The sequence below is a fragment of the Argopecten irradians genome, chromosome 4 (assembly GCF_041381155.1).
Source record: "Argopecten irradians isolate NY chromosome 4, Ai_NY, whole genome shotgun sequence".
NCBI lineage: Eukaryota > Metazoa > Mollusca > Bivalvia > Pectinida > Pectinidae > Argopecten > Argopecten irradians.
In genome coordinates this window covers 40,307,870-40,320,714 of record NC_091137.1, presented here as the reverse complement: position 1 = coordinate 40,320,714, position 12,845 = coordinate 40,307,870, and the positions used below count along the sequence as shown (strand labels likewise).

The window sequence follows — 12,845 nt, the reverse complement described above, 5'->3', positions numbered from 1 at the left end:
TCGCCACTTTTCTTTGTGTCTTCAGAGGTACTTAAAGAAAGTATGACTACCTTACTTATGATTTAATAGCCAAGAACTCAGTAGAAATATTACAGGCATGTACTTATATTTCAGCAAATCAAAAAGTAAATGTACAAGAGGCCCATGGGCCTTAACGGTCATCTGACTATTAGTACAACATAGTTGTTTAAAGATTTTAGCCTATTTGCCGCCCGTGACCTTGAATGAAGGTCAAGGTCATTCATTTGAACAAACTTGATAGCCCTTCATCCCAGCATGTACCAGGTCCAATATCAGTACCCTGAGCCTTCTGGTTCTTGAGAAGAAGTCGTTTAAAGATTTTAGCCTTTTTGTTCCCTTTGACCTTGAATGAAGGTTAAGGTCATTCATTTGAACAAACTTGGTAGCCCTTCATCCAAGCATGTCACAGGTCTAATATCAGTACCCTGAGCCTTCTGGTTCTTGAGAAGAAGTCCTTTAAAGATTTTAGCCTATTTGACCCCCGTGACCTTGAATGTAGGTCAAGGTCATTTTTTTAACAAACTTGGTAGCCCTTCATCCCAGCATGCCACAGGCCTAATTATCAGGTCTCTAGGCCTCTTAGTTATTCACAAGAAGTTGTTTAAAGAATTTTAGCCTATTTGACCCCTGTGACCTTGAATGAAGGTCAAGGTCATTTATTTGAACAAACATGGTAGCCCTTCATACCAGCATGCTACAGGCCTAATATCAGGTCTCTAGGCATCTTAGTTATTCACAAGAAGTTGTTTAAAGAATTTTAGCCTATTTGACCCTGTGACCTTGAATGAAGGTCAAGGTCATTTATCCGAACAAACTTGGTAGCCCTTCATCCCAGCATGCTACAGGCCTAATATCAGGTCTCTAGGCCTCTTAGTTATTCACAAGAAGTTGTTTAAAGAATTTTAGCCTATTTGACCCCTGTGACCTTGAATGAAGGTCAAGGTCAATTTGAAACAAACATGGTAGCCCTTCATCCCAGCATGCCACAGGCCTAATATCAGGTCTCTAGGCATCTTAGTTATTCACAAGAAGTTGTTTAAAGATTTTGGCCTTTTTGACCCCTGTGACCTTGAATGAAGGTCAAGGTCATTCATTTGAACAAACTTGGTAGCCCTCCATCCCAGCAACCTACAGGCCAAATATGAGTACCCTGGGCCTTCCGGTTATTGAGAAGAAGTTGTTTGAATGAAAAGTTTACGCACGGCGCACGGCGGACGGCGACGGCGGACGACGACGGACGTGCATGATGACAATAGGTCATCCTGACCCTTTGGGTCAGATGACCTAAAAATTCAAGAAAAAGAAATATGCAGAATTTCTGCAGACCGCTAGAATCTGGCAAACTATTATCATTTTTTTTATAGAATTCTCTCAAAATTTCATTTTAACTTGGAGTTCTACATTTCTGACAAACTACATTAGAATTCTACATGGACTTATACCTTTTTGTTCTTTTCTGGCAATGAAACCGATAACCATTATTTAAATAGTAAATACCAAGTATACTCGATCTGCTACTAATCAAAACATCAATGCAAATACAATATGGAATTTGGATTTTGCATTGCTGTTATTTATCACAGAACTAAAATTTGAATAAATGTAATGCCCTTTGCAAATAGCATGTATTACTGTAAAATACTTTATTTTCATGTATACAATATTTTGTGTAGTCTTTATATATTGAAACAAATTTGTGAATATATAAATTAGCAAGTGAGGGCTTCTATGACAATTGTACATCCATTTATACATTTTATACAATTATTCATGAAACATTTTAATTCACTGTTGCACGTTCACAAAAATTTGTACTCCACGAAATAAAGTGGTTTTCAAGTTTATATATCAATATACTATGTCATGACGGTTGAGCAACAGTTACATGAGACTTTGTATACTTTATGCTATTACTACAACTACTACAGCAAGTCTGTGATTACTGATTTGGAAAATACTTTGGAATCTGGGATCTAAATAAAAATACATTACATTCACATCATGCTCCATTTGACAGAAATGTCATAATGATGTTAAGTTTCCTTGAGGTACCTTTAATACTAAAGCAATGACAATCCAGGCCTCTTGGTGAATGACAAGAAAACAAAAACATACCGAGACAAACTGATCTACAATAAAGAACAGGATCTGTCTGTATTCGTTAATGGATGATTGCACTTTTAATTTTGATACACAGTTTACAACTCCTTTATTTCAATTTGATGTTCCTTTTTTCCAGTAAAGGAGAGAAGTGGAAATTATTTTGAGTAAAAAATGAGGTTGTGGTTTTGTATCATTCTAATATATTTATTAAGATATGTTTGGAAGAATCTAATACCAAAACTTATAGATAAACAACAGAGATATTTAAACTTGTACTAAATAGCATTATGTATACATTTACCAGCAGGTTTTCAATGAAAAAAAGTCTTTAAATCACTAACATCAGAACATCAACCTTGTTCCTGATCAATATGAAGTATGAAATGAAATATTCTTTATAGAAAAACAAATATACAAATACATACTTTATATCTATTTGCATTCATTCAAAACAAAATTTGTTAATTACATTTTTAAATGTCTTCAATCAATAAAAGCTATTAAGAAAATATGAAATACTGGAAGTAAAGTTTGCTATTTTTATTATTTTTTTAACAGGTATTTATAATTTTTTTGGTAATTTAAAAATTGCCTAATGTATGACCCACATCAAAAGTGTGGCGGTGTTGGAGGCTTCTCTGTTATGTCACCAGGGAGAGGGGGCAAGGCATCATCAGAAAGGAAATCCATATCAAATAGTTGCATTGGCATATCACTAAAAGGTGTAGAGAGTGAGGGGGCAGGAGGTGGCGGCGGGGCCTGAGGATTGCCGGGCGTTTGTTGTAATGCTATTTGAGCCTTTTGTAAGTCAATAACCTGTTGTAATTCCTGTATTCGCATATCTAATTTTTCTTTACTGTTGTCAATCAGTGGAGAGTTGTTTCTACTCCCACCCTCAAGTCCCCGCAACGCAATGTTAGTCTCTGTGTTGAACACATCCCCACCAGTCAGAGAACCTGTATCTGACAAATCCATGCTAACAATAGAATGATTGGAGGACGACCTGCGCAGATTTGTTTCTGATTTTGACACTTTGTTCTTATGTATATCATTTAAATGATCTGTCGCAGGACTATGAGGTCGTTTCCTTGACGATGAAGAAGGCATTGAATTAGAAGCTGCTGTAGAAGCCATAAGTTCTGACACTGTCCATGGGTGACCTGAGTGACTGTGAGAAGAAGAGGAAGCCGATTTTGCCGGGTCCTGATGAGAGGAAGACGACCGAGGATTTTTGTCCCGATGTCTTTCCGACTTCCCTTCGCGTCCCGACTTGCTTGAGGAGGATGACATTGTGTTCATATTGATGTGGAGTTTGAGGTCAGAGCGGCCATTGGTCCCAGCATGGTGACCATCACCTGTATGGTTCATACTTTGTTCTGAGTTACTACTGGAGTGTCGCGAAGACTTATGAGACTTATGATGATGCGACTCTCGATGTCGCGATGAGCCCGATGATATCTTTAATGGTGGCACTTTTTGTTCTGATTGAGATGATGACTGGGAAGAAGAATGCTTCTTATCCCCATGACTTGATTGGTCCTTTGGCATTTTTATTTTTAATTTTAGAGGTGAAGAGCTTTCATTTGTTACCTTGTGATGAGAGAGACCAGGTTCTGACTTTATTTTGATTTTAGTGTCCGATATCTTTTCTAGATCTCGCTGTTGCCTATGTTGGTCTTTGTGGTGTTCCCGATCTCTGTGATGGTGATGTCTAGATTTCTCTACACTAGAATGCTGGCCTGGCTCTAACTTAACAGAAGGAACTTTTCTCTCCTCGCTGCTTTCCCGAGGTTCAAGTTTTATCTTTTCAGCAGCAGCAGCTTCCCGTTTCTCTTTCTCTCTCTGTTTCTCCCAGTATTCTTTGAGTGTGGTTTTTGTGGTACTAGTGGTGGTTGCTGTGGGAACGGCAGCAGCAGCAGCAGCAGTAGCAGGAGTGGACGGATAGGCAACGGTCCCCGAATGTGGAGGGTCTGAGCTGTGTTTGTTTGAATCCGTACTTGTTTGTGCAGGGTTTTTAGAGGCAGCAGAATCTGAGCGTTGGTGATGGTGGTTACCTGTATGAGATGTACCACTGGGGTCAGAATGATGTTTAGAACTGCTGTGCGAGGATGTGTCTGATTTACTGTGATGGGATGATTTGTCTCCTTTCCGGTCATGGTTAGACACTGAATGGTGATGGGATGACGACTTGCTTGCACTAGCATCTCTGGATTGCTGGGCAGCTTGCTTCTTCTTTTCTGGGTCATATTCTTCTGGTCGGTCCTTCCCAGACTACAACAGATAAACAGATCAACGGTTACATGACAGTCATACTTATCTTCTGCAGCCTTATCTCAACCTTTCATTATTTCTTATTTTATCATAATAACTAAATGTTGGTTTGACAGGGTGAAACGTCAACAAGAACAACAGATTTACAACATTACAGTCATTAGATTTCAGCTATGCAATCAAAGCAATAAAACGTCTAAAAAATTATACTTCCATTGCAATTTCAATTATTGCATGGTAAATATTTCAGTTATTGCTAGTAGAAAAATTTGACGTTCTGACCTGGTAAAGATCAGTATGAAGATGGAGCTTCATCAGCCCCAATAATGGCTCAAATATTAATTGATAGTAACTTCATCCTTTTACTTTTGAACCTGAATAGCAATCCCTAGAAAGCACCATTGTGTCTGAAGTTTTACCTAGTAAATCAGCCTAAGCAAATCACATCGGTTTATAAGCAATCCAGATTCATTAAAGTGAACAGATTTTTCTGATTTCAGTAAGATACCTAACTTTCATTCTTTCCGATCCAAAACCCAATCTTTAGCATACACCATTGCTAGATGTCTATGAAGTTCTGATAAAAGAGAACTGAAGTAATCCACAGTGAAACCTCTGAAGGCAAAACACCACCAACACTGACACCCTTAACACAGTGATAAATATAAGCCACCTACATCTTGAGTGACTGTTAATAAACAAAATTACCTTCCACGTTAATATTTTCTTTCTTAGCTTGCTCGGGCACTTGTCAAGTATAGCTAGAAATTCCTGCGACATATCTGAAAGGTCACAAAATCAAATGTTATCGACATATTTCTGATTACATCCAAACTAAGACCACAAATAGGTACTATGTTTGTTATATGGTCAGAAATGCACTTTTTGGACATGCATATCATACACTTTACAATAAGGCCACTGAAGATCTCTCTTATCATTCTTTGTCAAGCAATATTTCTAATCATTGGTTACAGTTGAGCTTCAAATATCTATATTAATAGAAGATATTGAAGGCTAGTTGATGTGAAACTAAAATTTTGCTGGATAAGTATTTTTGTGCTTTTAATACAGTTACCTTCAAGTAATTTGACGGTGACATTTTTGTCAAGGTACCAATGCCATTCTTTGCCTTCACTTGAGCGAGGAATCTATTCAAATTGTAAAAAGCAACATTAAATAGTTTAATTTTAATTTAAGAAAATTACTTTAGGGTAAGAAATGAAATAGGAAAATATTTTAGATCCATATATTTCTGTTTTACATCCAAATTACAAATTAGTTTGATTGATTTAAAGACAAAGTTTTTGGAGGACAACAAGAATAAGTTGGAAAAAAAATAACATGATCAGTACTTGACAACTATCCAAGAAGGGTTTTGAACTCACAAAAATGTGGCATGGTAAAACACACATATTTATGGACACCAAGTAAAGCCAATCAGACAATTATGGATTAAAGAAATGTCCATATTTGGTAAATGAGAAGTTTACCTCCCAGCTGGACCACTTGCAGGCTAGATGTACACAGGCACAGGCTACTACGGTCGGCTTGTACTGTAGGCACATGGTAGTCAGGTGGAGGCTACAATACGCCAGATGTCAATTAACAATCAAATGTGTATAAAGTATTCAAACATAAAACTGGAATACTGAGGAGCGACCGGAAATCATCATAATGCTTGCCACAGAGGCAAGTGTCATTGCTTCTGAAAGGGAAATTATTACATAAAATTTGATGCTCAATACTTAAATTTCCAACTGTCAGAACATTTTCATAATCATAAAATAATATTTTTATAAATCCACTTGAACCTTCACAAATTGTTATTGTCTCTCTATTTAGGAAAATATATGCTTTGAAGAATTCAGAGGCCTAGAGGATGTTTATTGCTCATCTGGATATCGCAATCATTATGTTAAAAACCTACACTTAGTATCTATACATTGAGAAAGATTATCATACAATTGCTAAATTTCACCAACAAGGAGACTCAAAACACTTTCACAAGGCTAACAAATTTTCAAATTAACTTCTATTTCTCTTTATTTGTCTTCTAATCTCCAGCCCCTTTCACTACCGAGATGTTTCAAACCAAATTTGGTAATGTCAATTCGAGATTTGATGAGTAGTAGCAATTCAAAAGTCTTTCCTTTATTCATAAATCTATATTACGCCCCACAAAAGATTGAAAAAAGTTTGATGCAAGAGTGACCATCTGTCCTGAATTCCCTACAAAAATCACAACTTTATGAGGTTAAAGACTCTACTCTCCTATTAGGCTCCTTCCTCTTGCCCAGGTCATCAATATCTGACATTATTTATATAAAATTTATTTTCCTTCCCAAAAAGATGTCTTTTTTTTTCTAACCAAATTTGGTTCACTCTATCCTATCCAGTACATTGTGACTTATTGGGTCCAATAAAGACAGAAAAATAGATCGAAAGACGACAGATATCATGACATGGCATAAGCTCACCTGCCCTTTGGGCCAGGTGCACTGAAACCTCTCTAAATGCAACACATTCAAGCTTGAGTGCATGCGTACTTTGAGAGGGAGCTCACTTCTTTTCTTTGGATAACAAACACCAGTAATTTTTTTCATTGGTTACCTTTTTTAAATCTTAACATTTTCTGTCACTTATAGCATTGAACACATAAGTTCAATAATGCTTTAAATAAATTGATAGTTTCTAACTACATAGCCAAATCAGACTTTAATGTCAGTTGCATTTACTTGCCAACTTGTAAAACATGATCTGCAAAATTTTGTTTATTAGAAGGAAAACACAGAAAAGCTGACTTTGGCTACATAGAGTACTGGAGGACAGCGTCATTAAGATGAGCACCTGTTAGTAGCCAGGAAGTAGGACGTCTGGGCGAGATCCTTCGAGGCTGTGATAGGAACATCCAAGTCGACACAGCGTGGACAAGCACAGGGTCAAGGTCACAGGCGACACAAGTGTGGGGCAGAGAGAAAGAAAACATATGCCACCATTAGCCTGTGCAACAACATCCCTAAATTCAAATGCACACTTTTGTAATCTCTGCCAAGGATTTTATGACTTTTTACATCTCTCAAATTAACAGAAAGACTCAATTATTACATATTTGATGTATTTTAAATCTGACTTGCTGACTAGACAAACAATTTTGTAAATTGGTTCTTTTTATAAACTTTGATAATTTTTGGCTGTAAGTCACACGTTTTGAATAATGGTCTTTACACCATATACAATTGTAATGTACCAATTCAATTTTAATGAACAGTATATCAAGACAATTAGAATGAACTATCTTCAATAAAACATTAAGCATTTCCAATATTACAAGCCTAAAATCAAATGCCAAGAAAACTGTGACTATGAGGTCAAAAATCATCAAAGTTACAGATTTTCAGCTATTAACATGACCAAACAACACAAAATCAAATATAATGCTGATCGTAACCCATGTGTCAGACAGCATTCCATGTGACATCCTATACTTTACCTGTAATTGTGCAAAATAAGTAAATATGTTAGTTATTACAAACTCAGGTAGAGAATGAGCAGAATTCACAAAAAGAATGGTACATTTACTTTTCAAGTGACTAAAGGACAGTTATTATTCTGAAGATGTTCAACAAGCAAATATTCAAATAATACCAGTGTTACTCAATGCAGCATCGAAAAGTGGCCCCCCCCCCTCCCTCCCTACTGATGAAGATGCTTGAATTATCCCTAACGTGTAACAAATTTCATTAACAAATCAATCATTTTCAAGACCTGAAAATTTTCATGTAAATGTTACCTGAAGGCGGTGGAGATATTTAATTTAGTTTGTCAACTTTGATTTTAAAGATCAGTGGATAGATTAAGAAACTGGTTGCATCATGATATATTTTCCATTTTTTTTTTTTTTCAGTAAAAATGTCTAGCTAGACCAGAGTTGACTATCAGAGTAAACCTATTTTGCCAAAGGTGTTGTGGTCACTCACCTCTAACCAGCTGACAGGTCTTGACTACATGGGTGTGTGGGTGGTCTACAGTCAGGTCAAACCCTACAAAAAAACCCACATATTACCATAAACCCAACACAACAAAAGCATATAATCTGACCATAATTATTTTGGTTTTTAGCGAATCTATTCAATATATCTTATGTAAAACACTTTATGTTCACAAAATCAGTATTTCGCGTTATTTCCATGAAAGTGAATAAAAAAATTTACGATCGAGGACTTTTACCACATAATAATTATGTGTACAGGAAACATTTGAATTCTCATGAATTTGTGCTCTATCGCATCTTTTGTGGATTGTAGTATCACATTTTTCTTTAGATTACCAGTAGAAGACTCTCTGAAAGTAATAGATCAGATATATTCACACTCAAGATGGCTTATAGATTTTTACATCATTATAATTAGTTCTAGGGCTCCCCTACAATTTTAACTATTGCAGACTACAATTGCAATATGTATGGCATTGACTGCCATGTCGTACAACTAATAAAGTGTTGCTTGAGAGTTTCTTCCTTTTATCTGCTAGAGTTAGTAACAACTCAAACAAACTGACGACCATGATCCAGAACAATGCTGGTGTTTGCTTTTGGATTGAATATCATAGAAAAAGTGACAATTTAACATGATGATTAGTCTGGTTACTGTATCAAACCTCTGTGAGTAGATCATTTTAGTTTAAGTTGCAAAAAATATCTTGAGTATTGAAACAATTGATAAGCTTGGTGTGCTATCGGCAATTGTCATTGACTTGTTGAATTTGTCATCGACTGATAGAGTTGAGTGGCATATAATCACAAAACATCGAGTCTGATGTATTGTTACAACCCTAATTAGTTCAATATCTTGCAATCTTGTTCACTTCATATGACAGGAGAGACATAGCGTAACACTATACCCTTCCCCATTTCCCCAAATTTTGACTTAAACAATAAAAGAAAATTTCAGCAATTTGTTTACAAAGTGTCAGACATCTTCTTCATATCTTTTTTCAGTCGAGAGGTCAGAAACATTCTAGTCACAGAGTTTCACTAATATTTAGTAATGCAGTTATCGAAAGAGGGTTTATATTTGATAATAAGTGTATGTAATTCATTTGGAGACATTTCCAAAGAAAATTCCCCATTACAAAGAAATATAGGAGTCCCAGAGGAAAATCATGTGTCAAGAACTCATCTAGGCGAGTCCCGTAAATCATTGGTACTGTAAAAAGGTGCCAAGCACAAACTCTACAGAAGAGGGACATATAACTAATCAGATCATTACCTAATGTCTGTAGAAGGATGTTCTCATTGACGACCAGTTCGTGGGCTTGTTGTAGGTAGTCCTGGAAATTAAAATTGTAACTAGTAAAACCTCAAAATCTAAATATATTGCTTCTGTCTACCAATAAGACAATACACTTTTTTCCTTTCAATATCTGCTTCTAATCAAATGTCCCCTATAAATAGAAGGCACTCGTCCGAGTCGTCTCCATGCTATATATCAACATTGACTGCCTGTGTAACATGCTGTAATACACATGATGTCTGCAGTCGAATGATTCGGAATCATTTTACATAGCTAGCCATATCCGTATGCAATAGTTTTAAACTATAAACCACTTTATTTTCATGAAAGCAATATTTTGAGTTTTCATTATTTTCAACGTATTTGCTTATAGATAAATTTACAACCAATGGCTCTTACAGGTAATAATGCATACATTTACAATTACATCATTTATATTTGCAATTTTTGATTCACTTCAATTGCAAGCTCTCACAAAATTACATGGAAATGTGTATGTATCTTGCAAAAAAGAATGGGACTAATTCACTACAACATGATACCAGATGCAGTTTTTGCTGGACTATGGTTCATTGGTGATGGAAAGACGCTAAAAAATGATATACCACGCTAATGTCATTTTAGCGAAAAGTTTACCAAGTCAAGAGTTACGCTTAATCACAACCACAAACGTTATGGGGTATCACATGGTACATGAATTAGTCCTATTGGTTTACAATTTGTAGTTCAATTGCTATTCAAGCATGTCATATGTGGCTAATGTTAAAGCATTTATTTTGATTACTCATTTTCTAAAAAAAAAAATAAAAAATATAAACAGCCGATTCCGATTACTGTATTTATTCCATTAGAAGCCCCGGGGCGTCACATTTTTCATAGAGGGGGTTTCTGAAAGAACACAAAATTGCAGGTTTAAAAGTGTGTCAGAAAAACTGTATCTAATGCACCTATACCGCCATGATTGTTTACACTGGAGATCCGGCGCAGTGCATCATGGGAGCACATGTGTGAAGAGAGCGTCACTCTCACAGTGCGTTCGTATAGCAGATGCAGGAAATACTTTATACAGTGTTGAAGTTTATATTCACATATATACTGAAAATTTATTAAGATAATTCACTTCATTGATAACAATACCAGAAGAATTATCAAGCACATTTTGGCTCAGTGAACACATGGTTTCGTCAGCCTAAGCTTAGGCCTGCAAGTCGGCCCTTTGAAGTTTAATCACGATCGTAAGCTCATATCGCTAAAGACAAATGTTTAGTTATGATTTTGAAACTGATTCTCTGTTGACTTATTACCTTTACAGTGTGAGCATTTGACATTTTGATGGGAAGTTTTGTGACTTACGGTTGGAAACTTTGACATTTTGATGGGAAGTTTTATGGCTTAGGTTGAAAAAATAACTAAGAAAATAGGTGGGGCGCGTTTATTAGAGACGGGGCTTCTAATGGAATAAATACGGTAACTTATTTGTTTGTTTCTCACGACACTTACATCACTTTTGGCATCAAAAGGGCCATCTTTGTGTACCAACTTGTGTACTAGTTTAAGGACATGTTCCAGTTTTCTAGGTTGTTCTTCTACTTTGGCGGCAAGAAAAAGACAAACTGGTGCCATGGACTGAAAACAAAAAGGAAACAAATCTTTGTAATAATGTACTCAATTCCAATTCAATATGATGGACTCAGTCTCTAGTTAAAGAATATATAACCACATTCTTGAATTGTAAAGACTTAAAAATTTCAAAATAAGAAATTTCATTCTTGTGCCTGTCAATTTCTTTTTTTCACATTTTCACTCAAGTATTAAATTGAAGTACTTTTATAGAAAAAGGGTTTCAAGATCCCAAAATGACGTGGGTAAAATAAAATTTACAATTGATTTAGTCCCACCAGTCTATGATTGTTATGTTTTCTTGAATTTTGTGACGTCATTATCACCGGAAGGTTGGACTAATCGATGGTAAATCGTACTTTGAGATCTTGAAACCCCTGCATTACTGAAAATGGGAGAATAATTTAAAGACGTATACTTTATATTAAGCCTATACAAGTTTCAGAGACTCTTAATATTGTTAGAACCAACACAACAATACAATCTTGATCAGAATGCTTGGTAAATTAATGTTTTGCTTCTTGCAAAATCTTTTGTTACTTACATTGCGGTGGAACCTGGAGAAGGAATGGAACATGTAGAACCGATGCATGTATACGATGGCAGTGTTTATGCATAGCTGGGTTCTGGCTGAGTTAAGGATTCGATTTTTCACAGCAATGTATTTTTTATGAAGTATGTAAAACAAGTTATACATTGACGTGAGTATTAGATTCTAATTCACAACAGAATGTGTAGGCTGTCAAACCTGTAGACAATAACCGTTTATTGTTTTCAAAATATTTTACTAAAAAGAGTTGTAGAACTAAACTGTAAAAACAGAAAGCTTTTGATGAATAAATTCAAATAAGTCACAATGGGACTACCTATGTAATTCATAACTTCCCAATTGATTATATGTTGTCTTAGAAGCACGTGGTCTTTACTATGAATTTACAATCATTACGCCGGTATCCATTGACGAAAAATGAGGTCATCTGTTCGGATGTTGCTTTACTACGCATTGAAGAAAACAAATACATGTATGATAATTCACACTATTTCGGGTTTAATCTCTTTAATTTTTATTAACCACGATGAAAGGTTTTAAGTTTACTTTCGTTTGAACTAAGAAAATGCGTTAAAGAACGATTCTAGACAACATAGCACAACAGAATAGAAAATGGTGCGACCAAACCGGTGACGATTCGACCACACCACTTCACTGCCAACTTTCTCCTGAACAGGATACACTATGAGGCTCTGTCCCATTTCCTGGATCAGGTTGGCAGCTTGTTGTCTGTATGCCAGTTCTTTGTCGTTATCTATCCCACATTTTCGGCTGGGGGTGTCCAAAAGTTGCGAATTGGTGAAAATCCATCGCTCCCCCGCCATTTACCCAGCACTAAGGAAATCTCGTAAAAGCGCATGCTCAGTGTTTAAATTACAGGACCGACTGAATATTTGCATCGACACGATTAGTCGAAAATAATTCAAAAAATTACGTTATATCATATATTTCATCAATATCAACTTATAACCTTATTTTATTTTATT

At 35.8% G+C, this 12,845-nt stretch overlaps 1 protein-coding gene across 1 annotated transcript; it reads right to left on the bottom strand.

Moving 5' to 3' along the window:
- Positions 1-2,649: 2,649 nt before the first annotated feature.
- On the bottom strand, positions 2,650-12,720 carry LOC138321654 (cyclin-T2-like). The gene is made up of 10 exons (XM_069265482.1): positions 12,541-12,720; positions 11,854-11,935; positions 11,190-11,315; positions 9,666-9,726; positions 8,376-8,438; positions 7,246-7,291; positions 5,889-5,979; positions 5,474-5,546; positions 5,104-5,177; positions 2,650-4,395 (listed from the first exon to the last, which is right to left on the bottom strand). The coding sequence occupies exons 1-10, from the start codon at positions 12,681-12,683 to the stop codon at positions 2,734-2,736; spliced, it is 2,421 nt and encodes an 806-aa protein (XP_069121583.1). The 5' UTR covers positions 12,684-12,720; the 3' UTR covers positions 2,650-2,733.
- Positions 12,721-12,845: the final 125 nt, after the last annotated feature.

Excerpts from the sequence above, each read along its gene's own strand:
- LOC138321654 (XM_069265482.1), bottom strand. The coding sequence starts at position 12,683 with ATGGCGGGGGAGCGATGGATTTTCACCAATTCGCAACTTTTGGACACC. Across the intron at positions 8,439-9,665 it reads CATCCTTCTACAGACATTAG|GGTTTGACCTGACTGTAGAC; the intron begins GTAATGATCTGA and ends GTTTTTTTGTAG. Across the intron at positions 5,547-5,888 it reads GCAAGTGGTCCAGCTGGGAG|ATTCCTCGCTCAAGTGAAGG; the intron begins GTAAACTTCTCA and ends CAATTTGAATAG.